General features: G+C 37.7%; 1 protein-coding gene across 2 annotated transcripts; it reads left to right on the top strand.

Moving 5' to 3' along the window:
• Nucleotides 1-1,921: 1,921 nt before the first annotated feature.
• Nucleotides 1,922-26,634, top strand: LOC115439363 (putative protein MSS51 homolog, mitochondrial). 2 transcript variants are annotated; one of them, XM_030163201.1, is made up of 7 exons: nt 1,922-2,060; nt 5,658-5,820; nt 5,953-6,102; nt 11,498-11,622; nt 11,894-12,457; nt 21,624-21,717; nt 25,974-26,634. In XM_030163201.1, exons 2-7 carry the CDS (start codon nt 5,663-5,665, stop codon nt 26,155-26,157), a joined length of 1,275 nt encoding a protein of 424 aa, XP_030019061.1. In that variant the 5' UTR covers nt 1,922-2,060; nt 5,658-5,662; the 3' UTR covers nt 26,158-26,634. The 2 variants fall into 2 exon arrangements, with proteins under 2 accessions (XP_030019061.1, XP_030019059.1); XM_030163199.1 differs by having other exon boundaries at nt 5,655-5,820.
• The last annotated feature ends 959 nt before the right edge of the window (nt 26,635-27,593 follow it).

Here is a 27,593-nt window from a genome sequence, read left to right as displayed (position 1 = left end):
GATATGACCCATTTGGACGTTCAGAGGCTCCGTAGTTACCATGGAAACAGTGTAATCTTCTACAACAGGGGTGTCAAACTCATTTAGTTCAGGGGCCACATTTAGCCAAATTTGATCTGCGGTGGACCAGTGAAATAATAACATAATAATACAGGGGTTGGACAAAATACTGGAAACACCTTAAAAAAATCAACAAAATATAATTTAATATGGTGTAGGTCCGCCTTTTGCGGCAATTACAGCCTCAATTCTCAGAGGTATTGATTCATACAACTTGTGAAGTGTTTCCAAAGGAATTTTAAGCCATTCTTCAGTTAGAATATACCCTCCAACTGTTTTAGAGACGATGGCGGTGGAAATCGACGTCTTACTTGAATCTCTAAAACTGACCATAAATGCTCAATAATGTTGAGGTCTGGGGACTGTGCCGGCCATACGAGATGCTCAACTTCATTAGAATGTTCCTCATGCCATTCTTTAACAATTCTAGCTGTATGGATTGGGGCATTACCATCTTGAGGTGAAGGTGTTTCCATTATTTTGTCCAACCCCTGTATATAAAAAATGTCAACTCTAAACTTTCCTCTATGTTTTACAGTGAAAAAAGAAAAATTATGCAATGAAATTGTTTACATCTACCAACTATCCTTTAAAACAATGGGAATAACATGAACAATCTGAAATATCTCAGTTTATAATTTTCACGTTAAATTACAATTTACAGAGCACAGTGGATCTACAAATACACAAAACTTTTAATAACAGGCAGAATATTGTTAAAATGACACTTCAGACATTTCAAAATATTCATATTTATTGAGGTTATTTGTGTTTGTGTGAAATGTTAGTTTGTTTTAGTGTAAATACAGTAAAATAGCATGAAAATGTTTACATTTAGAAAGGGAAAAATTTGGAGTTGTGAGTATTTATAGGTTATTATGATAGTATTTTACTGGTCCGACCCACTGGAGATTAAATTGTTCTGTTTGTGGAACCTGAACTGAATTATTAATATATTCAGTGTAATTTTTGCATTTCACAAATTCATCCCAGGGGCCGGGCTGGACCCTTTGGTGGGCCGGATTTGGCCCCTGGGCCGCATATTTGACACCTGTGTTCTACAGCACTGATTCACCAGTAAAACCCATGGAGTTGGATCAATGACAATGGATGGACACACTTGAGTTTATGTTCAGATAATGATATATTTGACTGAAAAAGTCCCTTTTCCTACAGTTTTCCCTGTTTTTGATATAGTAACCCTCAACTTTAATCTGAGCTTTTATGAACATCTACATGATCAGTGAATTAAATATAGGAAAACTACCTGATTTATCCTGATAAATGCAAAATACAGAAGACAATATTATAATAAATAGTGATTAATCACTTAAGAAAGGTTAGATATACAGATAATTTAATTTAGGAACTGACACAAAAGTAGCGCGGGCCTTTATGGGTTAAGGAAGACATTGAAACATAGGGATGCAAACAGATAAAGACCGTATCGTAACATGAAATGTATCTTAATGATCTGTTTTCTGATGCTTTTGTGATTAATTCCTCTTTGCCGTTCATTTCCCCTCCTGTGACTTTTACTTTCTGGAGTGACACTGTGAAGTCCATGTGACAGACCACTCCACACTCCCAAACGTCTCCATTTCCCCCCCTCCTTGCTTTCTAAAAATTCATTTGGTCCTGCCTACATCTCCTCACTTCTGTGGCCCCCACCCTCCTCCTGAACCTGTCCAGAACCAACAGTCTGAACCCCCCCCCACACACACACACACACACCCAACCCCCATCACTTAGTTCCCCTCTAAACCTCCACAGCAGATGCCAGGAGCAGTCCACAGTCCACCCCCCCCCCCCCACCCCCCTTGCCTACTCAGTCTCCTACTTTAGCTGTGTTGGGGGTACATTTTACAGGGGTAAGCAGTGGCACCGTGAAGGCTCCATGAGGCAACATCCAGCATAGGGAGCTGTCAATCACTTTCCCCTATCCTTTACAGAGAACCAAGGAATCATCTAGAAGGCGCTGTGTTTATCTGGAACTAAAGGTATGACTACTCAAATGTCTGTGTACGTCTTGGTGTTGTGACATTCCAGAATTATCTTCTTCTCACTCTGGGCGTGGTGAATCTAGGTGAAAATGTGATAATGCACGGACTAGACACTCAGCAGGAGGACTTTGCGTGTTAAAAACTCAGCAGTGTCATGGTCAGATATGTGCAGACAGAAAAGTAAAACCTGCCCTCTCGTGGGAAATCTGTTCATTTCCACCCGTGCCCCCACGGTGCTTTGGAGAAATGAGGAAAACTAATAGATATGGACGTTTTCAATTTTGTCTCCAGACGTGATAACGCCATTCCTCTGCAACACTTCCTATGAAATTGAAAGATACAGAGTGTCTCAAAGTAGAATTGGAAGTAAACTTGTTTTTTTTGTGAAGCTGGAAGGAGCAGCAAAAACAGAAATGTGATAAAGTGAAGCTGTTGAGAGTGAAGTTTACATCTAGAAGTACTTTCATTTCTTCGTCGCCGTACTTGTGTAAATCACAATCATATCCAAAAAGAACACTAAAAAATAAAAACTAGATTATATAATTAAAAAAAGAATGTAAGAAAGACATCTTAGGTTTACAAATTTCAGTACTTTGAGGATCCACATCAGTAAGGATTATATCATAAGTCGGTGTCAAACAAAATCATTTAGCGTGTGTGTTCTCTAAACCTTTAGAAAACCTCTCAGAGTGTGTGGTATGTGAGCTGGAGAGAGCTGAGTGCCACACTAGATGATCACATTTCTCTCCCCTTCTATTTTCCCTCATGTCATGTCAAGCCAAGTAAATAAATCACGTGACACAGAAGTAATGGAAGGCAGGGGATTTTTTTGTGTTTAGAGCAGAAGCACGATAAGACTGAAATCAGAATATATCTCAACTTTTTCTGAGATTTTTTAGCAAAATGAATGTATGCTCAGAAAATACCCTTTAACCCAGTGTTTTTCAATCTTGGGGTCATCTGGAATTTCTGATAATTGATAAAAATAAAAATAAAATTACTATAAAAAAGTATATGGTGAGTTGACAGAGACTATCACAATCCATAAAAGACATGACAAACTGTGAAGCTGAAACTGAAGCACTGTGGTACTGTTTATCTTTCAAATGTTCATTGTTTCTGGTTTCAGATGCTGCAGCTCTTTCATAATTCATAGTTTGAGTTATTGTTTGTTCAGTATTAATTGTCAGCCTTGTAAATCCAAGCTGGACTGACTGTACTTATCTTTGTGCAGTAATCTACACCTGGCTTTTCTGCCTCTGTCCATAATAATATACATTATATAAACTAAATGTCATCTAAAATTAACATTTTTTTGCAACATAGTACAGCAAACTATTACAGGATCAAAACAAATAAATTTTAGCAAAAAAAAAAAAAAAAAAAAAAGTCTCTGTTGGAATGTCTGGGGTCGCCAGAAATTTGTGATGTTAAAATGGGCTCACGAGCGAAAAAATGTGGAGAACCACTGCTTTAACCCGAAGATATTATTCCAGGTAAACGTGCTGCTGTGAATTTGCATCTTTTTCAGTGTCATAAAAGCTGCTGTGAGTATGTGCTTGTGTTTCTTTTCTTCAGGGGTTTTGTTTTACTGTGTGTTTTAGGGTCAAAACAGGGTGGAATAACAGAAAAAGACAAAGAGAGAAATTAAAGTTTGACAGGTTTTACTAAATAAGACACTCAGAATGGACATCAATAACAGATTTAGGATGTTAAACATGAACTGTGAACTGGAACACACTGAACAATAACAAGTATTTGAATTCTGGCCCAGTAGTGTTTGTTTTGAGGCTGTTTTTTTTTTTTATGTTTTTTTTTTTTATAAATCGGTCCAGCTGCTTTTTGACACCTGGTTGAACTCTAAAAAGTAGTTACACGGTCAAAACTGAGTAAAAACACAGTGAAAAAAAAAAAGAAGGAAAATCACCACAACACTGCAAACAGTAAAAACAACCAACCACAAGGAAAACGGTGCAAAAAAGAAAAAAAAGCCCAAACCATCTATTTTATAGTGAGTTGTTCTCACTCACTGCTCTGTGTTTTGCCCCCCATTCCACAGGTGATGGGGAGGGGGTGGGGGGGTGGGGGGGTGCACTGAGCATGTTCAGATATCTGTCGAAAGAACAAGGTCTGTTTAATCAGTACATTTGGAAATTTTGACGGTTTAATTTTTTGGAATATTTAAAATAACCCTACATTCAGAATACTCACCACAGACACGTCAGGGGTTAAAGCAGGGGTGTCAAACTCATTTGAGTTCAGGGGCCACATCCAGCCTAATATGATCTAAAGTGGGCCGGACCAGTAAAATAATGTAAATAATAGAATAAGAACTGATAAATAATGTCAACTCCAAAGTATTTTCTTTGTTTTTGACTGAAAAAGTCAAATTCCGTTATGAAAATGTTTACATCTACGAACTGTACTTGAACACAACATGAACAAATACGAACCTGAAAATTCTGAAGAAAAATAAGTGCAATTTTAACAATGGTACACCTCAGTTTATCGTTTATACATGTGCATCACAACTTACAGATCACAGTGGATCTACAAATATACAAAACATTTATTTATTTATTTATTTATTTATTGATCTATTTATTTAATTTCAAAAATGCAAAGAAAATAAGACAAAACAAACATTTAGTAACAGGCAGAATATTGGTACAATTCCACAGACTTCTCTTCAGAAATTTCAGGTTATTCACATTTTTTTTTTTTTTTTTTTTTTTTTACAAAAGGCTAGTCTGTAAATGTAAAAATTTTTGTGTAATTTTCCTTTTTTTTTTTTTTTTTTTTTACACTAAACCAAAGAGAAAAATTTGTAGTTTTCATTACTTACAGGTTATTATGATAGTATTTTACTGGTCTGACCCACTTGAGATTGAATTGACCTAAAATGATTTCAACACCATCGACTGTTCATATTTTCAGTGTAATTTCTGCATTTCATAAATTCATTCCAGGGGCCAGATCGGACCCTTTGGGGGGCTGGTTGTGGTCCCCGGGCCGCATGTTTGACACCTGTGGGTTAAAGGGTTAACAAATTTAGGAATATAGAGGTACAATATGTCTCAAATGTGTCAGGATCTACAGTACTTATGGCTCTGAAATAATCTCGTACCCTTGACAAAGTCATACTTTTTCACATCTTTTTCACTTTTGCCGTTGGGTCTTTTTAAAATGTTATCCCTAGTTCTGGCTGCCTTTTGTGAGTCCTGGCAGCAGTGATATATTATCAAGAGGAGCTTTTTAAGCCCTGTCTGGAGTCATGAAAATGAAAATGTGTCGGCGGTGCTGTGAGGTACTTGGTTGTCAGAGTAAACAGTGTAAATACCTCTGGACGGGTAGATGCGATAACCCCCATTTCCAGATCTGCTTCTTCTCATTTGTCAGACTTAACCAGCCAGGGGTCTCTGTCCAGAACATCCCACTGTCTCTGCTTTGTATCTGTCAGCATCCTTGTCAGCGCACTATCATCGGGCTGAACATAATCAAATAAAGTGTCTTCAACCAGATGGAACAAATCAGACTTTTAGTGACAGACAGTCTAAGAGCTGTGTTTATTTTAGTGTGTTTCTGTTCTAGTAGAAAACATGGCATCCCAGATCCCAGCACTCCCACAGTCTTTCGCTCCAGGGACTGACAGTGTCTTCTCTGACCAGTCTGGGTTTTTCTCTCTGGACTCCAACGTGCCAGGACTCTCTAAAGTGATTCTTAACAAGCTAAACATGAAGGACTATGGAGAATACAGGTAAAAATATATAGGACTGATAACACTGTCACAGAGTCACTTTATATTCATTTATATCCATAATAAATTCGTCGCTTCAGTGCATTCGTGGACATGTATATATGAAATGAATGAAGTGTCTGATCTAATAAGGGCTGCAGTCGAGGGAAAGCCTAAAGGGTTCGCATTCCGCAACTACAAGGAGATGTTCCAGAAGATGGAGGAGACCTTTAAGTTCTGCACCGGCTGTAACAAACTCCCAGAGAATCTCAGCGAGGGGCAGAGCCTCAAGCGCTGTGTGAAGTAAGTGCAAAGTCGCTCATGGAGAGAGATCGTTGAGAAAGATAGCAGAGATCACTGTTGTGCTTAGGGGTCGAAACATAGGGGTTCTTTAAGGATATACATTTCCAGTAAAATGAAAAATCTGTGTGTTACATTGTTAACTCCATAACAAAACTTTCTGGGAGAAAAGTTGAGCTCAATTCAACGGTGTTTATTGTCGCTTTTCACCTTAAAGTGAAGTGATTCTATTTGTGAATAAGGACATTTATGTTATTTTCTGCCAAATGTGGGCATTTATTATCATTGGATCCATTTAATTTAGGGTTTCTCCTATAATTTTAAGGAGTAGGCCCATCATCAAAGCCATTTTTGTTCAAAAACTAAGACAAATTATTGACAGATCATCTAATATAATACATATATTTCCCAGATTTAATGATTTGAGATAGTTCCCAGTTGGAGTTTTCTGGTGTTGCTGTTATTTTTGCAACTTTTTGTGCACAGACTGTATATGGTGATAATAGGCAAGGCAAGGCAGGTTTATTTATATAGCACATTTCATGTACAAGACAGTTCAAAGTGCTTTACATAAAACATTAAAAGCATTAAAGCAGGGAAGCAATAAAAAGTATAGGCATGAGAAAACAAAAACAAAAACAGATAAATAGATAAATCAGATAAACAGATAAAACAGATAAAAAATTTAAGCTTAAAAGAAAGTGCAGATCTGAACTTCTGAATAAAAACTCTGAATAAAAACTGAATAAAATGACCCAAAATGATTTGATGTTGAAAAATAGTTAATTCATTCATTTTATTTTCATATTTAACTGCTTGCTGAAGTTTTCCAAAAAATGCCGTGAAACTAAAAAAAACAAAATGTGAAAATGAGTGCAGTTTCTGATAAACCACAGCACATAAGCACCCCTGAAACCTAGGGAAAACTTTGGCTTTAAAAAACACAAACAAACAAAAAAAAAACAAAACGGGTTTTGTAAAAATGCTGCATAGTGAATATTGGTAATTGGCCTGGCCCATAATCTGTGACTCCCTAGTTGTGTTCATTTATGCTGCAATGTGGTGTAATATGTGTGTGTGTGTGTGTGTGTGTACACTGTAAGCCTGGACTTTGTATTTACTAAAATGCTTTAATTACAATGTACTTAAATGATTTTAGTTTTATTACGTTACTATAAAATGTTACGTATATTCTACTAATTTGTCAAAAGCATGTAAAAGTTTAAACTGAATGGTTTAAAAATCTCTAAATTTTAGTCATGACCACACCTTTTAATCTCTGCATTGCATTGTGGATATTGGGCATGTTGTTGAAAATGTGTTATTTTTCTGTGCAGGGGTTCAGCGGGGTTGTGGTGTTAGTGTTAATTTTGGCTTAATGTGTGTATGGCAATGTTTATTGGCCTTTTTTTTTTGTTTGTTTATTTGTGTATTTTTGTAAAGCTGCACCATGACTTAGAGCCATAGACCAAACAATGGCTTTCCCGTTCATCCATAATTGTGTTTAAATTGAGTACAAATCCTCAGATTTTGCCAAATCAAAAGTATTTCCTGTACTGACACATGGCATAGAACTAACTCCCTTCCTACTGACCATCCACACTACTTCATACTAAGGTGATTAATTATAAAATGCAATCTAAATTGCGAAAGATTTTAAATTAAATCAACTTGGAATTTAGTACGATGAACTGATGATATGAAGTCTAATAATTACCTCCGCCAAGGAGGTTATGTTTTTGCCAGGGTTTGTTTGTTTGTCTGTTTGTTTGTTTGTCTGTCCGTTAGTGTGCAACATAACTCAAAAAGTTATGGACAGATTTGGATGAAATTTTCAGGGTTTGTTGGAAATGGGATAAGGAAGAAATGATTAAATTTTGGTGGTGATCGGGGGTGGGGGGGGCCCACGGGGGGGCCCACTGATCAGCCTTGGCGGAGGTCTGCGCTCTCCGAGTGCTTCTAGTTATACAAAGCAATTGACATTACAACAGATTTTAAGTTAAACTAGAAGCACTCGGAGAGCGCAGACCTCCGCCAAGGCTGATCAGTGGCCCCCCCCGTGGGCCCCCCCACGCCAAGGAGGTTATGTTTTTGCCAGGGTTTGTTTGTCTGTCTGTTTGTTTGTTTGTCTGTCTGTTTGTTTGTTTGTCTGTCCATTAGTGTGCAACATAACTCAAAAAGTTACAGACAGATTTTGATGAAATTTTCTGGTCTGCGGCCCCCCCCCCCCCCCCCCCCCCCCCCCCCCCCCCCCCCCCCGATCACCACCAAAATTTAATCATTTCTTCCTTATCCCATTTCCAACAAACCCTGAAAATTTCATCAAAATCTGTCCGTAACTTTTTGAGTTATGTTGCACACTAACGGACAGACAAACAAACAAACAGACAAACAAACAAACCCTGGCAAAAACAAAACCTCCTTGGTGGAGGTAATTAACATTAGCATTTAGTGTGTTGTACTTAAAATAGTAATTCCATTCAAATCAAGCATTTAAGTTTAATACACTCAAGTTTTCATTACTCATTACTTAAATTTTTTAAGGCAACTGGTTTCCTCAATTTTTTAAAGTAAACTCAACTTATCCAGTCTGACAGTGTATGCATGATTTAGAATATTCTCGCATTAACACCTATTACCGTTAATCATTGTGTACAAACAGAATATTTTAAGGAAGTGAACTCTGCACTATCCTCTGGTCCGTTCTATCATCAGCTGCTCACTCAGGGTATAGTTTTCACAGTCGTCCAATTGTTGTCATGTGTGAAGCATTACCGGTTGTGATTGTATCAGTAGCATCATACTTTACAATGGTGGACGAAGGCCAGTAGTAAATATAGCAAAGTCCCCAAACTATGATTCATCGCTGTGCAACTCTGCAGCTTATTAAGAGCAGCTTAGTGTTACTTAGTGTTTCTATGATGCACAGTTTACTTCAAGGAATGTATCGAAAATAGGGAGTCTTGTACAGTATGCTGCATATTTAAGAGTGTGTTGTTTTTCTTTTGGCTCTCCGCTTTTCTGGTTCCCACTATCTCTTTCTGCCTCCTTCACACACACACACACACACACACACACACACACACACACACACACACACACACACACACACACACACATACACACACATACACAAACACACACTCTGTCTTGTCTTGTGCATTCCCTTGAAATTCTCAGCTGCCAGCTCCTGTCCTAGAAAATTCAGTGATAGCGGCAGACAGAAAACTCTGCATACACAGGCCTACATCCTCTGTGTGTTTCAGAGAGATAGAGGATACCTCAGCCTTAAGAGGAACGAATAAAATAAGAACGTAAAAAGGTGTTAAAAAAAAAAAAAAAAGTCACAAGCAGGACTGTTGGTCTATCAGTGGGAACTTTCAAGGGCACCTCTGCCTTCTCGTCCGGTTCTGACTGACTTTTTCAGTCTCTTTTGGATGATCAGTATGCCCAAGATGTACCACGACAGAAGACAGGAGCCTGATCTATGTTTTTATGTAAATCAGTGGCGTCTCTAAGGCTGCAGATGAAGGCAGGGACAGTGATATAAACTCCTGAAGTAACAACTGCCAGTGGCGCTCAAACCTCTAATCCAATCCAATACTTGACTACCTAACAACACAACAGCCAACGTCTATACAAAGCTGCAGTTGAATCACTAATACTGTAATTCTACCATGGCTGATTTTAACAGGTGTCGTCTAAAACTGGACTGAATTAATCTGTACAGTCATGAGTTCAGCTACTGGATGTCACATATAAAGACATGCTCTAATCTTGACAAATGTAAATGCTGCTTATATCAGACTTGTCTAAAAATAAAGCCTTTATCACAACATATGTCAAAACTCTTACAGTTATTTATTGCAAGTCACTGTATTATTGACTTTTTGTTTTTTTGGTTTTTTTTATTGCTTATATCTTATATCTTTAATGTCATTTTGCTCATGATTGTATCTTTTTATCTTTTATGCTTGTACTCTGAGAAACCTCTGCACAAGAATTCCTATGTGTACACATGGCAAATAACTTTATCTTATCTTATCTTAAAGGACGTTATTATGGCCTTTCCTTAGTTTATCATAATAATAATAAAGATAAAAAGGAAAACAAAATGATAAATAAGCCTCTGTCCCAACTTTTTTGTCCTGATTGCTTTGTAGGTATCAAATTTGAACTTTATGTCTGTTTTCTTTACAGTTCTGTCTGGCAGTGAACACATCAAAATCATTTCTTTGTACTTCTAGTGGGTAAATAAGGGTTTAAATGGAACAGATCACAGAAAAAAAAAAAGTTGCATTTTAGAAAATGCATTCATTCAGAAAATGGATGGATGGATGGATGGATGGATGGATGGACGGATGGGTGGATGGATGAATGGGTGGACAGACAGACGGCTGGATGGGTGGGTGTGTGGATGGGTGTATGTACGAGTGGGTGGATGGATGGACCGATGGGTGTATGTATGAGTGGGTAGATGGATAGATGGATGGATGGATGGATAGATGGGTGGGTGTGTGGATGGGTGTATGTATGAGTGGGTGGATGGATGGACGGATGGGTGGATGGGTGTATGTATGAGTGGGTGGATGGATGGATGGATGGATGTACGAGTGGGTGGATGGATGGATGGATGGACGGATGGGTGGATGGATGAATGAATGGGTGGATGGGTGGACAGACGGACAGATGGATGGGTGGGTGTGTGGATGGGTGTATGTCCGAGTGGGTGGATGGGTGTATGTATGAGTGGGTGGATGGATGGATGGATGGGTGTATGTACGAGTGGGTGGATGGATGGACCGATGGGTGGATGGGTGTATGTATGAGTGGGTGGGTGGATGGATGGATGGATGAATGGATGGGTGGGTGTGTGGATGGGTGTATGTACGAGTGGGTGGATGGATGGACCGATGGGTGGATGGGTGTATGTATGAGTGGGTGGATGGATGGATGGATGGATGGATGGGTGTATGTACGAGTGGGTGGATGGATGGATGGATGGACGGACGGATGGGTGGATAGATGAATGAATGGGTGGATGGGTGGACAGACGGACAGATGGATGGGTGGGTGTGTGGATGGGTGTATGTATGAGTGGGTGGATGGATGATGGATGGATGGGGTTTGTACTGTCTAAGTCAGACAATGATATTGCAGACTAATATCCTGAATAATGAACTCTAAATTAAAACAATCTTTGGACATAGTTTGTTTGTTAAAACTGTATTTTGGACCAAATTAGTCCAACAGTACTAGTCTGAGGATAAACAGGAAGGACTGTGCATTTTTCAGCTAATTAAGAATGGTCCCCGTTGTGTAACTTGTTTAACTTGAACACTTTTAACCGATCATTTGGGTTTGTTCTCTTGTGTGTTTTCCTTTTCCTGTTGTGCAGATGCTTGAATGTGTACTACTGCACCAAGGACTGTCAGAAAAAAGACTGGCCTCAGCATAAAAAAGTCTGCAAGACACTGCGCCTGGTGGCCATTGACAGACTAGTAGAGTGGCTGATGTTCACTGGTGAGAAATGAAACGGCTTTTCTGCTTAAATTAAAAAGTCTTAATAGAGTGTTTGGGTTCACAAAACAGGCAAATCACATTAATGAGATTTTAAAGCGGAGCCGCAGAAATTAAATGCCTGAGAGACAAAAAGTGACAGAAAGTCACAGCACAATATTGGTCCATTTTAGGAGATTTTAATTAAAGTTTCTCAGCCTTTGAGTCTGTAAACTTGTTAGAGACATCAACACTGTGTCTTCTGACGCTGATATAAATGTATACATATGAACAGGAGACCTCCCATTCCCAACCGAGAAGTGGTCTAAGGCAACCTCCGAGGTCAGGAACTGGGACGACTGGCTTCCGATGCAGGGGGACCTCACACCCCGTCTGGATGCCATCTTGTCAGGTTCCAACATGCAGTCCCTTTGGAAGAACGCCAGCAGACCCCAGCCAGATGACCCTGACCTGAGACAATCTTTGTGGCGGATTCAGAGCGAGTTCCTGTCTCGGGTTCTCACAGTCGGGATGGCCATACAACGCTTTGGCCTGGACCCATACGCTAAGCCCATCACTATTCACATAGCGGGGGCATCCCATAATGAGACCATGGGAGCCAGGCTGACGGACTATGACGAGCTGAACTGCATGTTTCCGGGACACCAAGGCATTGAGGTGGTCATGGTGGGACCGGAAGTTGTACATGGTCCCATCGTGAGGCCTCCTCTCAAGGCTTTTGGCCCAAGGCAGAGGGTCTGGATCAGTGCCCACAAAGCCCTTTACCACCAGTTCTGGGAGGACCTGGTGGAGAAAGAAGAGGCAGCGAGGCCAGACCTGGTGGTTGGATTTCATCCCGGTATGTACCACAGTTAGTGTGTTTTTGACATTTTCCCTTTTTTTAAAAAAACTGATTTAGTCTTAAAGGGGTTATATTTTGCTAATCCCACTTGTAGGTTTTCCAATAAAACCTTCCACCAGAGCTTATGGCTGACTCGTGTTTAAAAAAGTAGGTCCTCCACAAAAGTTTGTCTTCTCAGATTTATTGAACAAAATACGAAAAATAAAAAGTAAAATACATACAGGAATCCACTGCATACGTTTTCTGTCTAAACATGGCCAAATATATACAAATTTAACCACACAGTCCAAACACGGTCAGAAGAACCGTGAGCTCCTCTCGGCTCTAATGCCGTATACCCCCCAGGCACGTAGCACCTCCCAGCTCACCAGACCTTCTTAAAGCTACAGGCTCTTATTTTATTGTTAGCAATTTGTCAGTACATTGATATGAAATAACCAAAATACCATGACTGTGCAAATAATACTGCAAATATTAAATTACAATCATGTGATACCTTTTAAAAAGAAATTAAATTATAAAATTACTTATTAATTACTAATTAATAACAGAACTGAAATTGCCATCAATTACACAAACCATGCATTCGGCACCTTTACCACTTTTATTAGTCTTTGGTTCATTTATTTGTGTATTTGGACCCTAATATTTCCCAAAGTTTGAATTTGAACCCTCCAGGTGCTGCAAAGCTATTTTTATATTCATTTTTGTCAAAAATCAAGTGAATTTCTACAACTCTTTTTAATTCCTTCTTAATTTTTTACATCTATAACTAGTTATGTTTTGACATTTGCACATACAAGGTCCAGACTTCTGACGAACATTTCTCCAAGTACGACATAATTGTTTGTCAGCGGCAGCGGTTGTAGTCCATACTGAAAATATGTCTGAACTTTGAGCTGATTACCTAAAATGTTCAGTTGTTGGTTGAACGGAACAGAGCAGTACAGCCAACAACCTGAAGGGGGAGGGGTGTGAAGTTGTTCATTTACATTTAAAGGGCCAGCGCTCAAAACGACCTTTCTGGTGTCATTTCTCAGAAATAGGGTTGAAGATGGACCTGTGGAGTTGAATTAAAGAAGAATTCAGACCCAAGCATAGCATTTACAGTTTATGTAGACCACAGGGAAATATTTTAAATTGCATAATTCCATTTAAAAAAAGCAAAATGTCACTCCTTTAACCTATAAAGACTCAAACATCCACTGACGACCAAAATCATTCTCTGATATAAATAGTTAAATACCTGTTGATCCACTAATTCTATCAATACATATAAATAATTGGTGTAAAATACAGTTTATCATCTTTTCATGGTCATCAGATTTGATCCGTTTGGACATTCAGAGGCTCTGTAGTGAACGTGGAAACACCGTCATCTTCTACAACATTGATACACAAGTAAAACCTATGGAGTTTGATAAATGACAGTGGATGGAGACACTTATTTTATGTTCAGTTAACAATATATCTTGCAGGACAAAAATGATCTTTTTCTTCAGTTTTCAAGTTTTGGAAATAATAACCCTCAACTTTAATCTGAGCTTTAATGAACATCTACATAATCAGTACATTAAATATAGGAAAATACCAGATTTTCACTTAAAAATAATAAAAACAGAACATAATATTAGACTTAAGAAAGGTTAAAAATAGAGAAAAATTCCTTTGGGAACCGCCACAAAAATAGCACTGGGTGTTTATAGGTTAAAGTCAAGGTTAAGTTTATTTCTATAGCACATTTAACACAACACAAAGTGCCCAAAGTGTTGTAGAAAGATATAGATACAAATACAAGATATACTAAAAGTAGTAAAACAAGACTATATACAAGGTATACTAAAAATGATAAAAACAGATACACAGTAATAGGATAAACAGCATCTAAAACACAATCAGAGGATAAAGCAAATAAAGCCAGTATTGTATTAGTAGTGTATTAAAAGCCAGTGCAAACAGGTGCATCAAGTTTGTTCATAAATTTCCTTTAGAAATCTTGTCTATCACATATGTTTAAAAAGCAAAATGAACTGAAAACATTTTGGATAAAGGTCAAGGTTGCTGTGATTGCACTAAATATGTTTTTTTGTTTTTCCATAACTCAAGTCTGCAAAGAATGATGCAAGGATAATAAATGCAGCTGACTGATTTTAGTTTAGTTTCAGTTTTACAGTACAAGTGTGTCTTATTTAGTTTTTCTTTTGAGGAGCTCACAGGCTTTTATTGAGTTTTAGAGTTACTTTAACTTTTCAGGTTTTGTGAGGAAAAGTCTTCATTAATGGAGACTCAAAAACACTGATGAAACAGTACATGACATCAAAATGCTTTACAAAACACTGGCTTGTTGAAGGCCCCGCAGTGAAGGCTATTTTATTCTTGTACAATGTGAATCATTAAATGAAAACAAAGTTGTTGTTTTTTTTTTTATCCAGTTTAGAAGCTTCATGTTTCTTCAGATTATACAACATAGTTTTATTTATTATTTTTTTTATACTTTTGCTTTCACTGTTAGTTTTATTCTTAGTTTTTTTTTGTTAACTCTTATAAATCTGATACGTTCAATGTCTGTCAGAAAATACCCAAACTGCGCAGACTGTGATGAGTGGTTATACAGTATATCAGGACTAAAATCTTAAGATAAGTACCTGAGAAGAGTCTCCTTCAAGATCGCTTAAATCAACCTGTAAAGAGCTTGACGACCACTTTAACTATAAATAGAAACAGCTTCACTTAAGTGGTCAGTTGTCTCGGAGAACCGATGCCGGACTCTTTATGCTCATTTAACAATTACCTCTTTGAGAGAACGGAACGAGTAGGAGAAGTGTAACACACTCGATCTGGCCTATTCATTAGCGCCTGGCTTTTATTGGGGATTTGGGTGATTAATGGGAGCAGCTGGGAAAGAGTTTGGCTTCTGATTGCTGGACTCAGCATAATGTCGGTAAGCTGCCCTTTAGAAAGGGGACTTTCACTGTTCTCCTTGCTTTCACAATACTGCACACTGGAAGAATCTGATCCCAAAAACTATTTAAAACAACCTCACTGTGTCTCATTTTCTTTTTTTTTTTTTTTGTTAATAATTTTATTTTTTTCATTTGGTAAAAAAACTTTACAACAGAGTAAAAAAACTAAGCACATTTGTATATCATGTCTAAAAATCAACGGTGGTAAAACCTGAAATTTAACATAAACACATTCCATATAAGTTCTCTGTCTTCCTTTTTTTGTTATATTTTGTTAAATAACATACATTAGATCAAAAAGATGTCACATTTTCCCCTTATTTTCACTATTCTTATTTCAAAATCCACACAATTTTCAACTCCATTACATTCATCCAGTACAAATATAACATCACTTCCAGTTAAGTTAAATCTGGCCTCAACGGGGTGATCTATATGCAATCCATTTTGACTACATTTCCATGAATTTATCCTGCTTTACTTTTAACCCTATAACGCCAAACATGTCATATTTGATACATGAGTTTTGAAGCCCTCTACATGATCAGTGTGATATTTTTTTTTATTGAAAAACCTGATGTATACCATTAGATACATGCAATACACAGATAATCCACCGGGGGGAGGAATTCGTTCACCAGAGGCCTTTCCAGTGACACTACAAGACTGTCATTAATGAGGAGGGAGGTAGAGCTTTGACAATTTTGAAAAGGAATTACCAATTTATTAGACATGTTTGTTTTATATTATGTTTTTGTTCAAAAATATTTGAGCATTGAGACCCAATGTATCAAATATGATACAAAATTGAAACTCATACATTGAAAATTGACATTTGAAAGAAAGTTTTAGGGGGTTGTTCAGAAGGACCAATAAAGGCCCCAGTTTCAAAGCACTGGAATTTTCTGTCAATAATTTAATGTTTCAGGCTTTACAGGGTTAATGAAAAGGACAGTTTCTCCATTACATAGATTTCATAGATTACTTTTAACCAGTCTTTACGTTGCGGTGCAACTGGTTGTAGCAACTTCCTCGTCAGAGCTTTTTCCCTCCAATGAGTAGTACTCTCTTTAAATATTTGAATGTTCTGCGTCATGACTGTGTCTCATTTTCAATCTGAGGGCATACAATTTTCTGACTTTTTCTGACATATTTTTTTATTTTGGCACACAAATGACAACCTGTTCTCTACTTGATGACAAAAAGGCATGATGGGACTCTCTCTGTTCACTTTGTCTGCCCTCACAGACAACCACCTCATTAAAGTGGCACTATAGGCCTCCACCTCCTAAGCTCTGCACTGAATCGCTTCTCTGACCTTTTAACCTGCGAAGTAGCAGCAAAGCTCCGACCCGGTCGTACCCATAACCCCCGGCTCAGTTGTCGCTCCAGGCTCCGCCAGAGCTAAATATACAGGAATCAGTCATCCTGCGAGTAAACTGTCTGAGTGCCTGACTGCATTTCATACTGCAAAGCTGGCAGAGCACTGCATTATGACACTGTTTAAGTGATAGGAGAGCAGGCAGCATGACAAAAGGGATAAAAAGGAAGGTGTGTGTGTGTGTGTGTGCGTGTGTGTGTGTGTGCAAAAGGAGAGGGACAGACTATTAGAAAGCAGTGAAAAACAGATAAAAAAAGAAGCAACGGGGAGACACTGCCCTTAGGGAATATAAAGGGATAGGGATGTTAGCTATCAATTGTCACAAAGATGGATGTGAGCTAAGTCATGTTATTAACCCATAACGACCCAAACATCCACCGTCGTCCAAAGCCATCTACTGATTTAAACTGTTTAATACCTGTTGATCCACTAATCCTATCAATCCATGTAAAGAATTAGTGTAAAATACAGTTTGTCATCTTTTAGTGATCATCAGATATGACCCTTTTGGACGTTCAGAGGCTCCATAGTGAACATGGAAACACCATCATCTTCTACAACGTTGATTCACCAGTAAAACCCATGGAGTTTGATAAATGACAGTGGATGGACACACTTGGTTTATGTTCAGTTAACGAGAGATTTTGCTGAAAAAAGTCACTTTTTCTTCAGTTTTTGATCAAATAACCTTTGAATTCACTCTGAGAATTTATGAATATCTATATGGCCAGTAAAGTAAATACATAAAAACCCCAGATTTTTACTGAAGAAACGCAAAATAAAGATGATCATATTACAATAAATGGTGATTAATCACGTAAAGGGAGGGTAGGAGATGTTTTCCTGAAGCATGTTTTACTATATTGCTTAAAATACCCTTCACACCCCGATTGCAACCAATTAATTAAATACTCTAACACAAAAATAAAAAAATTGAAGTCACCTGTGGAACAGACAGGACTGAAAAAACACCATCCAATCATTTTAACCGACCCATCGAAATGATTGAACGGTGACATGTCTATCAAACTCAAATGCCATTTGTCCCTCCCCCCTCCGCCCTATGCAACTGCATTCCAGTACTCTGGAGGTGTGGCTTGAATTTATGAATATCTACATGACCAGTAAATTAAATACATAAAAAACCCAGATTTTGACTAAAGAAATGCAAAATAAAGATGATAATATTCCAATAAATGGTGATTAATCACTTAAAGGGAGGGTAGGAGATGTTTTCCTGTAGCATGTTTTACTATATTGCTTAAAATACCCTTCACACCCCGATTGCAACCAATTAATTAAATACTCTAACACAAAAATAAAAAATTTTAGTCACCTGTAGAACAGACAGGACTGAAAAAACACCACCCAATCATTTTAACCGACCCATCGAAATGATTGAACGGTGACATGTCTATCAAACTCAAATGCCATTTGTCCCTCCCCCCTCCGCCCTATGCAACTGCATTCCGGTACTCTGGAGGTGTGGCTTGAATTTATGAATATCTACATGACCAGTAAATTAAATACATAAAAAACCCAGATTTTGACTAAAGAAATGCAAAATAAAGATGATAATATTTCAATAAATGGTGATTAATCACTTAAAGGGAGGGTAGGAGATGTTTTCCTGTAGCATGTTTTACTATATTGCTTAAAATACCCTTCACACCCCGATTGCAACCAATTAATTAAATACTCTAACACAAAAATAAAAAATTTTAGTCACCTGTAGAACAGACAGGACTGAAAAAACACCACCCAATCATTTTAACCGACCCATCGAAATGTTTGAACAGTGATATGTCTGTCAAATTCAAATGCCATTTGTCCCTCCCCCCTCTGCAAGTACAATCAGGTACTCTGAACATGTGGCTTTGGGGGGGGGGAGTCTAAAGAAAGGGTTTTGGACTTTTTAATTGTGTATTTTCAAAATATAGCTTGCTCAAACTGTTTTTCCAGGATCTCCTACCGTACCTTTAAGAAAGGGTAAATGTAGAGAAAAATTCACAAAAGTAGCACTGGGTCTTTATGGGTTAAAATAAGATGAATCACCCAAAAGAGACAACTGGATATACGATCAGAGCCTTTTTGTAGCTTTTTGTTTTCCATGAAATAGTAAATAGCAGTAATTCCTCTTAAGAAGTACTTGGGTAACAAATAAGTGTATCACCATTAGCTGCAACTCCATCTAACATACGGCCCAAATTTGCTCTGAAGCCAGGCAATTATTGCAGTCATTAACAGTCCGACTGTGGCGTGTCTCTGTCACCTTACCTCCTGCAGGTCTAAATGCCTGCGCGCTTACTCCCTCTTAAATGTTTTATAATGATGAGAACCTCAGGGATGTTCGTATCATGACATACATTATTCAAAACTGAAATCCTTTCTGTCTGTAGTTTCAGTTCTGTGGCAATTTGCGAATAACATGATACCATCTGTGTATATGAGTCGTATCAGGGGCCCTTCGGTTCTGCGCCTCAGTGACATGTTCTAAAGCCCCCACGGCACAAACATACAACCAGTGCACAAACACATGTCTACTACCGAACAGATGAAGCTTTGATAAATTTATAGCTCACAAGATAGTTGTGTTTGTGCGACTGTGCAGATCAGTGAAGTCCTGTTTTGTGTTGCTGTCGTTTTATCTCACTTGTGGACATTTATAAGCATGGTGGATTTGCTCCCATTGTGGTTTTAGTCATCGGGATGAAGGGCGAGCTTTTCAACTACACTTATGGCTAAAAACCAGAGTCGGGCCAAAGTGACATCTGTCAGTGAATATGCTCCAGGATTATGTACCCAACCCTGTTTAAATATAGCTGTTCTGCCGCACCGTGTTAATATGCGAGAATGTCACTATGAGTTTTCATCAGATGTGGTGTGAGTTATGTAGAGTTTGAGCGTGTTTTCTCAAGTTCAGCTCAAACTTCTTTAATGAGGTTAGGCGGTGAGGAGCAGTAATTAGGTGGCGATACATCAGAGAGATATGTATGCAAGCTAACGAGAAAAAGACACGGCCAGTTGGATGCTAATCAGGTGTAAAGTTTTTCTTTCTTCAGGCTGTAATGGACACGGTGAAAACAAACAGTTCAATATGTTTCATTTAGCTGATTCATTTTGCTGTATGTTTACTGGTCGGAAAACTATCATCGGGTCTTTGCTCACAGTTTATTCACCATGACATTGTTCTTTTTTTTTTTTTAACCCATAAAGACCCAAACATCCACAGGTGAACAACAGCATCTACTGATATGAAATGTTTAATAGCTCATGATACACTAATCCTAGCAATACATGTAAATAATTGGTGTACAATGCAGTTTGTCATCTTTTCCTGGTCATCATTTATGACCCATTTGGATGTTCAGAGGCTCCATAGTGAACGTGGAAACACTGTTATCTTCTACAACATTGATTCACCAGTAAAACCCATGGAGTTGGATCAATGACAGTGAATGGAGACACTTGGTTTATGTTTTGTTATTGATATATTTTGCTGTAAAAGTCAGTTTTTCTTCAGTTTTATCTGTCTTGATATAGTAACCTTTAAATTTACTTTGTGTTTTCATGGACATCTAAATTAAATATAGGAAAATACATGATTTTTCAATGAAACATGCTAAATACAGAGGATAATATTACAATAAATTGTGATAAATCACTTAAGAAAGGTTAAAATAAAGAGAAAAGTGTGTTTGGGAACTGACACAAAAGTAGCACTGGGTCTTTATTGGTTAATTTATTTGCAAACAAGTGACATTTGACTAGTGGAAAACAACCAAGATGCAATGTAGAGTACAGACACTCAAATAACGCAACTGTTACAGATACCAGAAGACACAACATACTTCTAACAGACCAAGAAAGACAACAGACAAATCAGAACCAAACAAGTGGTGCCAGGCACAACAAACCCCGCCCCTCGCACATATTGCTTTTTGCTTATTTTGGCATCGATCCAGCTGATGTCATCATGTCTATGTGTGTGCTGATGTCAGCATATCAATTGCTTCTATATATGTGCCAAATTTGAAGTAAATTGAAACAAATGTGATGTTTTTATAGACATTTGAAATTTCGTCCATAATAAGTAAATGAGAGACGAAAAAAGATTTTAAAAATTCATAAAAAATTTGAGCTTTGACCTACTTTTCCCAAAATGTAACCACATCTATTCTGCGTAACTGGCAATCTATAAACCCAATTTGGTATGAATTCAATCAATAGTTTTGCTGCTACAGACATATGAAATTTTGCCCATTATAAGTAAATGGGAAAAAAAAGAATTCAAAAATTTAAAAAAAATTTGAAACTTTGACCTACTTTTCCCAAAATGTAACTACATCTATTCTGGGTCACTGGCAATCTGTAAACTCAATTTGGTATGAATTCAGTCAATAGTTTTGCTGCTACTGACATTTGAAATTTCGCCTATTATAACTAAATGGGAAAAAAAAAAAAGATTTTAAAAATTCATAAAAAATTTGGTGGAAAAGGGTAAAAGGGAGAGAAAGGTACCTGTACTGTGTGTTTGTGAGTACCGAGTATGTGTGTGTGTGCGGCTGTGTGTGCGTGCACATAGTGTGTCTGTGCATGTGCGGTTGTGTGCGTGTATATGCAAGCAGTTTATCTTGTTTATGAAAATGGAAGTGGGCTCAAGAGAAGAAAAAGAACTCACTCACTCACTCACTCACTCCAGATCCCACTAAATTTTATGGCAGAGAAGGACACTGATGTGTAGTTGTAGATACATTTCAGACAAAGAGGATGAATGACATTGTTTCTGGTCATTATTGTTGTTTTGTTTTTCCACCAGGGTTCCATGCTAATCAGGGTCTCGTCGAAGGCTGGTTGCCCACCCTCCTGCTGCTAAGAGATTACAACATCCCTTCCTTCTTCACCATGTACAAGTAAGTCTCATCACTGGACCTGTGAATATATACAGTTTACTGCACAGATAGAAAGTTTTGGAATTTATTAACTCAGCTGAAACAGAAACTCTTAAAGAAACATTTTATATTTGATGAATATGTGACTTGTGCTGCCTTCATGTGCTATAGGAATTATAGTAAATGCTAGTAACAAACTCAAAAATTACACATGAAGACACATGGAGAACTGGGAAAAAATTAAAATCAAAAATTTAAATAACCTTTGACTTTTCAACAAAGCGGAGAACAACAAGAGATTTATCACGGATGATAAACAATGCTTTTATTAGCGTTCTGCTGCTGTTAGCTGATGATTTTTACACATTTATAGCATACACAATTTTTATGAAACAATAAAAAAAAAATAAAAATGCTGCAGCAGATGAATTAACACATCCCAAACTGTTTTACCTAAGTAGCAGGTCACGGTAAATTGTGTGTCAGCCATTTTTCAACAGAAGCACTTGAACACAACGTATTCACAAGTGGAGAGGATCATCTTCCCAACAGCATGTGAAGGCAGCATTAATGAACACAAGAACCGTCAGTTGTTGCACTCCTGTGACACAAACCTGTCATTCACCCACATATCATGCTTTGTCCCTAATCCACACCCACCTGACCCCTCTCACCACGGTCCTCAGTCTCAAAGCCGACACTTTTACCCACAATGACACCACCTGTTCCTCACTTCACAGCCCTTCACTCTGGTGGTAAAAGCCGGCTTCCCATTTCAGCCAAAGCCAAGTCAAAGACAATATTTATTCCCCCTGCTGCAGGCACCCAAAATAACCCCCACCATAAGCTGTAACCTGACCAGGGAGGAAAACTATTGATTACATCTTCTTCATCTTAACTGTTTCAATGTTTTCATGTGGTTTCCTGTGCAAATAATGCACACATTCAAAGATTCAGATGCTTTATTGTCAGTTCACTAGATGAACAGAACATACAGAGAATTCAGATGCTGTTTCTCTCACCTTGTTATTAAAAAGAGGTAAAAGGAAAAAAAAAAATAGAACAAGAATAAATAATAGGTACAAACAATCTATATTATAAAAGCCAAGTGGCCTCTGTGTGTGCATGTGTGTATGTGTCTCAGGAATCACACAAAATCCGGACAGAGCTGACTGCTGCAGTTTGGCATATTTGAATGTTTTTTGGTCAAGGAAGGGACTAGTGAAAATGACAAGTTGATAGGACCAACATTTTGGGAGATATTAGTAATTTTGGAATACAATAGCCTTACAATGATGTTGCTATGGCCAGAGCGCTTTGGCGGTGACTGCTGGACAAATGTGGTACAGCATGCACAAATACACAACAGCATAAAAACTACCACATCTTTTTTTTTTGTATTTTTTTTAATATTAACTTTCTTTATTGGAAGCAATTTCACAGGCAACAGTTTCACAGGCAACAGCCTGTGATTTATATATATATATATATATATATATATATATATATATATATATATATATATATATATATATATATATATATGTGTGTGTGTGTGTGTGTGTGTGTGTGCATATATATATATATATGTGTGTGTGTGTGTACATATATATATATCTATATCTATATCTATATCTATCTATCTATCTATCTATCTATCTATCTATATATATATATATATATATATATATATATATATATATATATATATATATATATGAACCAATACATCTAGAACCTGTGGATCCCCATTGGTCAATGTGCTAGTAAAATATAATAGAATATAAAATGTATACATCAATCTATTTACAGTGGCAGTGATAGTGCTAAACAGTAACAGCAGATAGGTGCTTGCGTAGGTCTTGAAAGTCTTAAAAAGTCTTAAAAAGTCTGGAATTTTGAAACACACTGTTTTCCAGACCTTGAAAAATCTGGAATTTATGTGAGTCTTAATAAAGTATGGAACAAAGTTTCTCTCATAGTTAAATTTTAGAGTATGCTCAAAGGCACATAATCTGGTAAAATAAGAAATACATGACAAAAGCATGTAAAAAAAACTTGATATAATATCACTAACTGGTCAGTTCAAAGCTCATGTAGCCTACATGTTCAACTTGAGGAGGTCATCATTCATCATGTGTCTGAATCCGGGAAATAAGCATTACACTTGTGGGAAGAAAAATTGTGATTTTCATATGTTTTGAAAAGGTTTCTGTCAGTAAAATATAATTTACTGTGAATTATGCATTCATTTGTTCATACATGTATTAAAATCCACTTTTCTACTTCACACAACAGGTACAATCTCAACCTAAAAAGTAGGTGTGCAAGTATAAAAGTACATAAGTCAAGGTTTTGGGGAAAAAAAAGCAGTTTTGAAAAAGTCTGAAATATTTATCTGGATAAAGAGCAAACATCCTGAAAGTGCAGCAATGTGAGAATATCACAGAATGTAAGTTTATTGATTCTTGCGTTCAAAAACAGCTGAGATAGAGTCCTTGTGTAAATGTGGAGGTGGGTTACAGTCTGGGGGTGGGGGTCAGAGGGGGGAGGTCATCATCATTATATCTTATCGCACCAATGCTGACTCCATTCCCGGGCAGTGCTATTTGCTTCCCGAAGGTCTTGGTTGGAGCAGTGAGGGCCCAACAGGCACCAACGCAAGATGTGTTCCATTGATTGGACTGCTGCACCACAGGGGCATTCAGGGCTGGTGGTGAGTCCCCAGTGGTGGCAGTTGTCATTAGTTTGGCCGACCTTTACTCTTACTCTGTTCACTGCAACCCAATCCCTCCTGGAGAGGGATGTTCCTCTGGGCAAGCTGTCTTGGATGCTTGGGGGGCAAGTAGCAAACCTTCATGTTGGTGCCCCTGGTAACCCGTAAGGAGACCGATTGCTACACGGCCTGATCACAGTCAAGGGTAACAGGAAGGGTGCACAGATAGATAAAAAATAATATTGCTCTATCAAAAAATCAGACAGGCCATTTTATTTGTCTGATATTTCTCTTTTAAAATCCAAAATATTTTTTTTATTATGGTGTCTACTAAAAATTTCGCAGGCTTGTACTCCTGTCAAATCAGAAATTATTGGGTGTACAGACACTCCAGCCTAATAGTCTCCATATTTAATGCCTACAAAGATATACAAATGTTTCAGCACTCAGGATAATCATGCATTGTTTATTGCATAGATGTCGTGTCCAAAGCATGCGTGCTGAAAAATTCCATATATTGACAGAAACAATAAAATTAGACCCACGTATCTGATATGGTGTACGGACACTACTTGGTGTACGGACTCTACAAGATTGGAATGGAAATCTGGTTTACCACATGGTGGCATCTCTGTTAGATCTGTAACTAAGTCTTCCTAGTACAGGAGGAAATAAACATTTGTGAACAAATATATCTATAAGGCATATACATGATATTATTGATGGAAGTATATTGGTGTACAGACACCACATGAATCTTGGTGAACAACGCGCCATTGAAAACATGCGGTTCGATGTAAACATCCATTTTGACACATTGTAACCAAATTCTCTGCAGCCAGGGAGCATACCAAAATCTGTCTAGTTGTGCATATTTAGTCAAAATAATACTGAAATAACAGGTTCTCATTCTATTATTACAATTAAAGGGCTGTAAAAGAAGGGTTTTCAGAACAAAATGGTTGATTGTCTTAATACTGAAAAAAAGAATTGATAATCAAACAGCTGTTTAACAAAAATGATCAATAAATGAAAAGCAACGTGATGTGTGTATTTTGTAATAAAAAAAGACGCAGGAGTTGAGTAGGAATTATTTATTGTGTTACAAAACATTATGTACAATAATTTTGCTCTCTTATAACAATAAAATTGTGCACATCATTTCACGCTCATTGGGTCGCCATTTTATCAGTTTTTATCTGATTTTCTTCAAATTTGGAGGATTGCAAGATCTAGTAATAAGATGGCCAAAGAAACATGAATGGTTTGAATGGCAATGGTTTTGGGGGTATCTTTTTGCAATACTGATTAATAACTGATGCAAATATATTTGTGCACCTTGATTGTGATCAGGCCGACAACACACAAAAAAGCCAAATACCGTCCAGGGGTGGTAAAAGGATAAACCCTCGGCCCCCAGACAAGACAACATGATGACCAACTTTAGAATCATCAGAGGGGGGAGGTAGTGGACAGTTTAGAATTCACACGTCAGTTCTCATGAGTCCCATGTGGACAATAAAACCAAACATACTTAACTGATTCCCTCGTGTGTTCCCAGTGAGATGGAGCTCAAATACTCCCTGGAGATCCTGCTGGAGCTGGAGATGCACATGAGGGACAGCGGACCCAATCCATTCACTTCCCAGAAACCAGAGCAGGTCCAGGCCTGCCCCAACAAAACCCCAGTCTACTGCAACTCCCACTTCCTGTGTTTCCAAGGGCTGCTGCCACAGGAAGGTTGAAGAACCTCACGCAGAACATCCTCAACGTTAGAAACGTGGCTTTGAAAAAGGAGTTTGGGGACTTCTTGAGTGACTTTCAGTTGTGCTGCCAGATTGGAGAACAGCTTTTTTCTAATGAGGAATACATGTCCTTGTTACCATAAAGCATTAACATTGTCCTTTGGATGTGTTAATTGTTAATTAATGAGGCAGATTACAGAAATCCCTTTGAGCTTCACTAAGGCTTACTTTGTTGTGTGGTGACACCTGAGGGAACCAGCAGGGTGCGACGGTTTGTACACAAACACCGCCTCGAGGTAACATGGATGTAAAATACAAAGGGACAAACATTCACAACAAGACCAAACGTGGTTAACTCATTATTTTATATGGTTTGTTACGCAGATTGACCTAAATCTCACCATTAGCTGCATGGAAACAGATAACATGTAGACTAATATAACATATTATTAAACCTAAATAAAGGATGATGTTGTACAGAGCCTGAATTTACAGCCTTTTGTTATTATTTTATCTTTATTTTACTATTTGGTGCCTCATCTATAGATACTGCTATATTTTAATCTGTCAGTCCTTATATTCTGGAGTATTGGTGTTCATGATTGTAACACTTAACGGATCACTATTAAATTTTATTATATCCTATAATCGTTGGTGAACTCATAATAAAACATGGGCTGATTTAGTTTTATACACTGGGAAGAACAGAAAGAACAAGGAATACATTAAATCATCCAAATCCTGGTCTTTCTAGTTTTAGTGCCTCCATTACAGTTTGGAGAATCTGTTCTACCTACTAACTGATGGGAATTGGTTTAGTCTCATTATGACCAAATTAATTGTAACATAAATATTTGTCCCATAAGGACAGACTTCAAGACGACCGGATCACATTAATCCAAATGAGGTCTGTGGGAATTAGAGGTTTGTTAGTGAGGATCCTGCTGTCTGTGGCAATGACAAACATGAAATCCTCTACCGCATCTGTGTGAATGTGTGAAAGTAATTAATAGGGCTAAATCCTGACACTGATACGCACGTGTTGCACATTTCATCTGTATTATTTCACAGTATTTGCACAAAAGGGAGTTTTGAGATCGTTGGTGAAACTGTACAGTACGACACTGCCCTCTGCTGGAGGAATAGTGCATGAACCAGACTTAAATTAGAATTAAGACTTAAAGATGTAAACGAGCTGATATTTATTTTACTCTTTCATGCATAGTGGTCACTACAGTGGACAGCTATTCTACAGCTATATTCATGGGTCAATATACACGCGAAAAGCTTATAATGTCGTACAGATAACACGCCAATTTACCGTCAAAAGTGACGTGCATATTGACGCAAAGTCATGATATCACGTTGCATGGATTTTGTTTTAGTTCCATATCAGCCGACACAGTAGACTCTTATGCACCATCCCATACACTGAC

The sequence above is a fragment of the Sphaeramia orbicularis genome, chromosome 19 (assembly GCF_902148855.1).
Source record: "Sphaeramia orbicularis chromosome 19, fSphaOr1.1, whole genome shotgun sequence".
In the NCBI taxonomy this organism is placed as follows: domain Eukaryota; kingdom Metazoa; phylum Chordata; class Actinopteri; order Kurtiformes; family Apogonidae; genus Sphaeramia; species Sphaeramia orbicularis.
Note: the sequence above shows the minus strand (reverse complement) of the source record. Positions and strands in the feature narration are given on the sequence as shown.

Excerpts from the sequence above, each read along its gene's own strand:
- LOC115439363 (XM_030163201.1), top strand. The coding sequence starts at position 5,663 with ATGGCATCCCAGATCCCAGCACTCCCACAGTCTTTCGCTCCAGGGACT. Across the intron at positions 11,623-11,893 it reads AGAGTGGCTGATGTTCACTG|GAGACCTCCCATTCCCAACC; the intron begins GTGAGAAATGAA and ends ACATATGAACAG. Across the intron at positions 21,718-25,973 it reads TCCTTCTTCACCATGTACAA|TGAGATGGAGCTCAAATACT; the intron begins GTAAGTCTCATC and ends GTGTGTTCCCAG.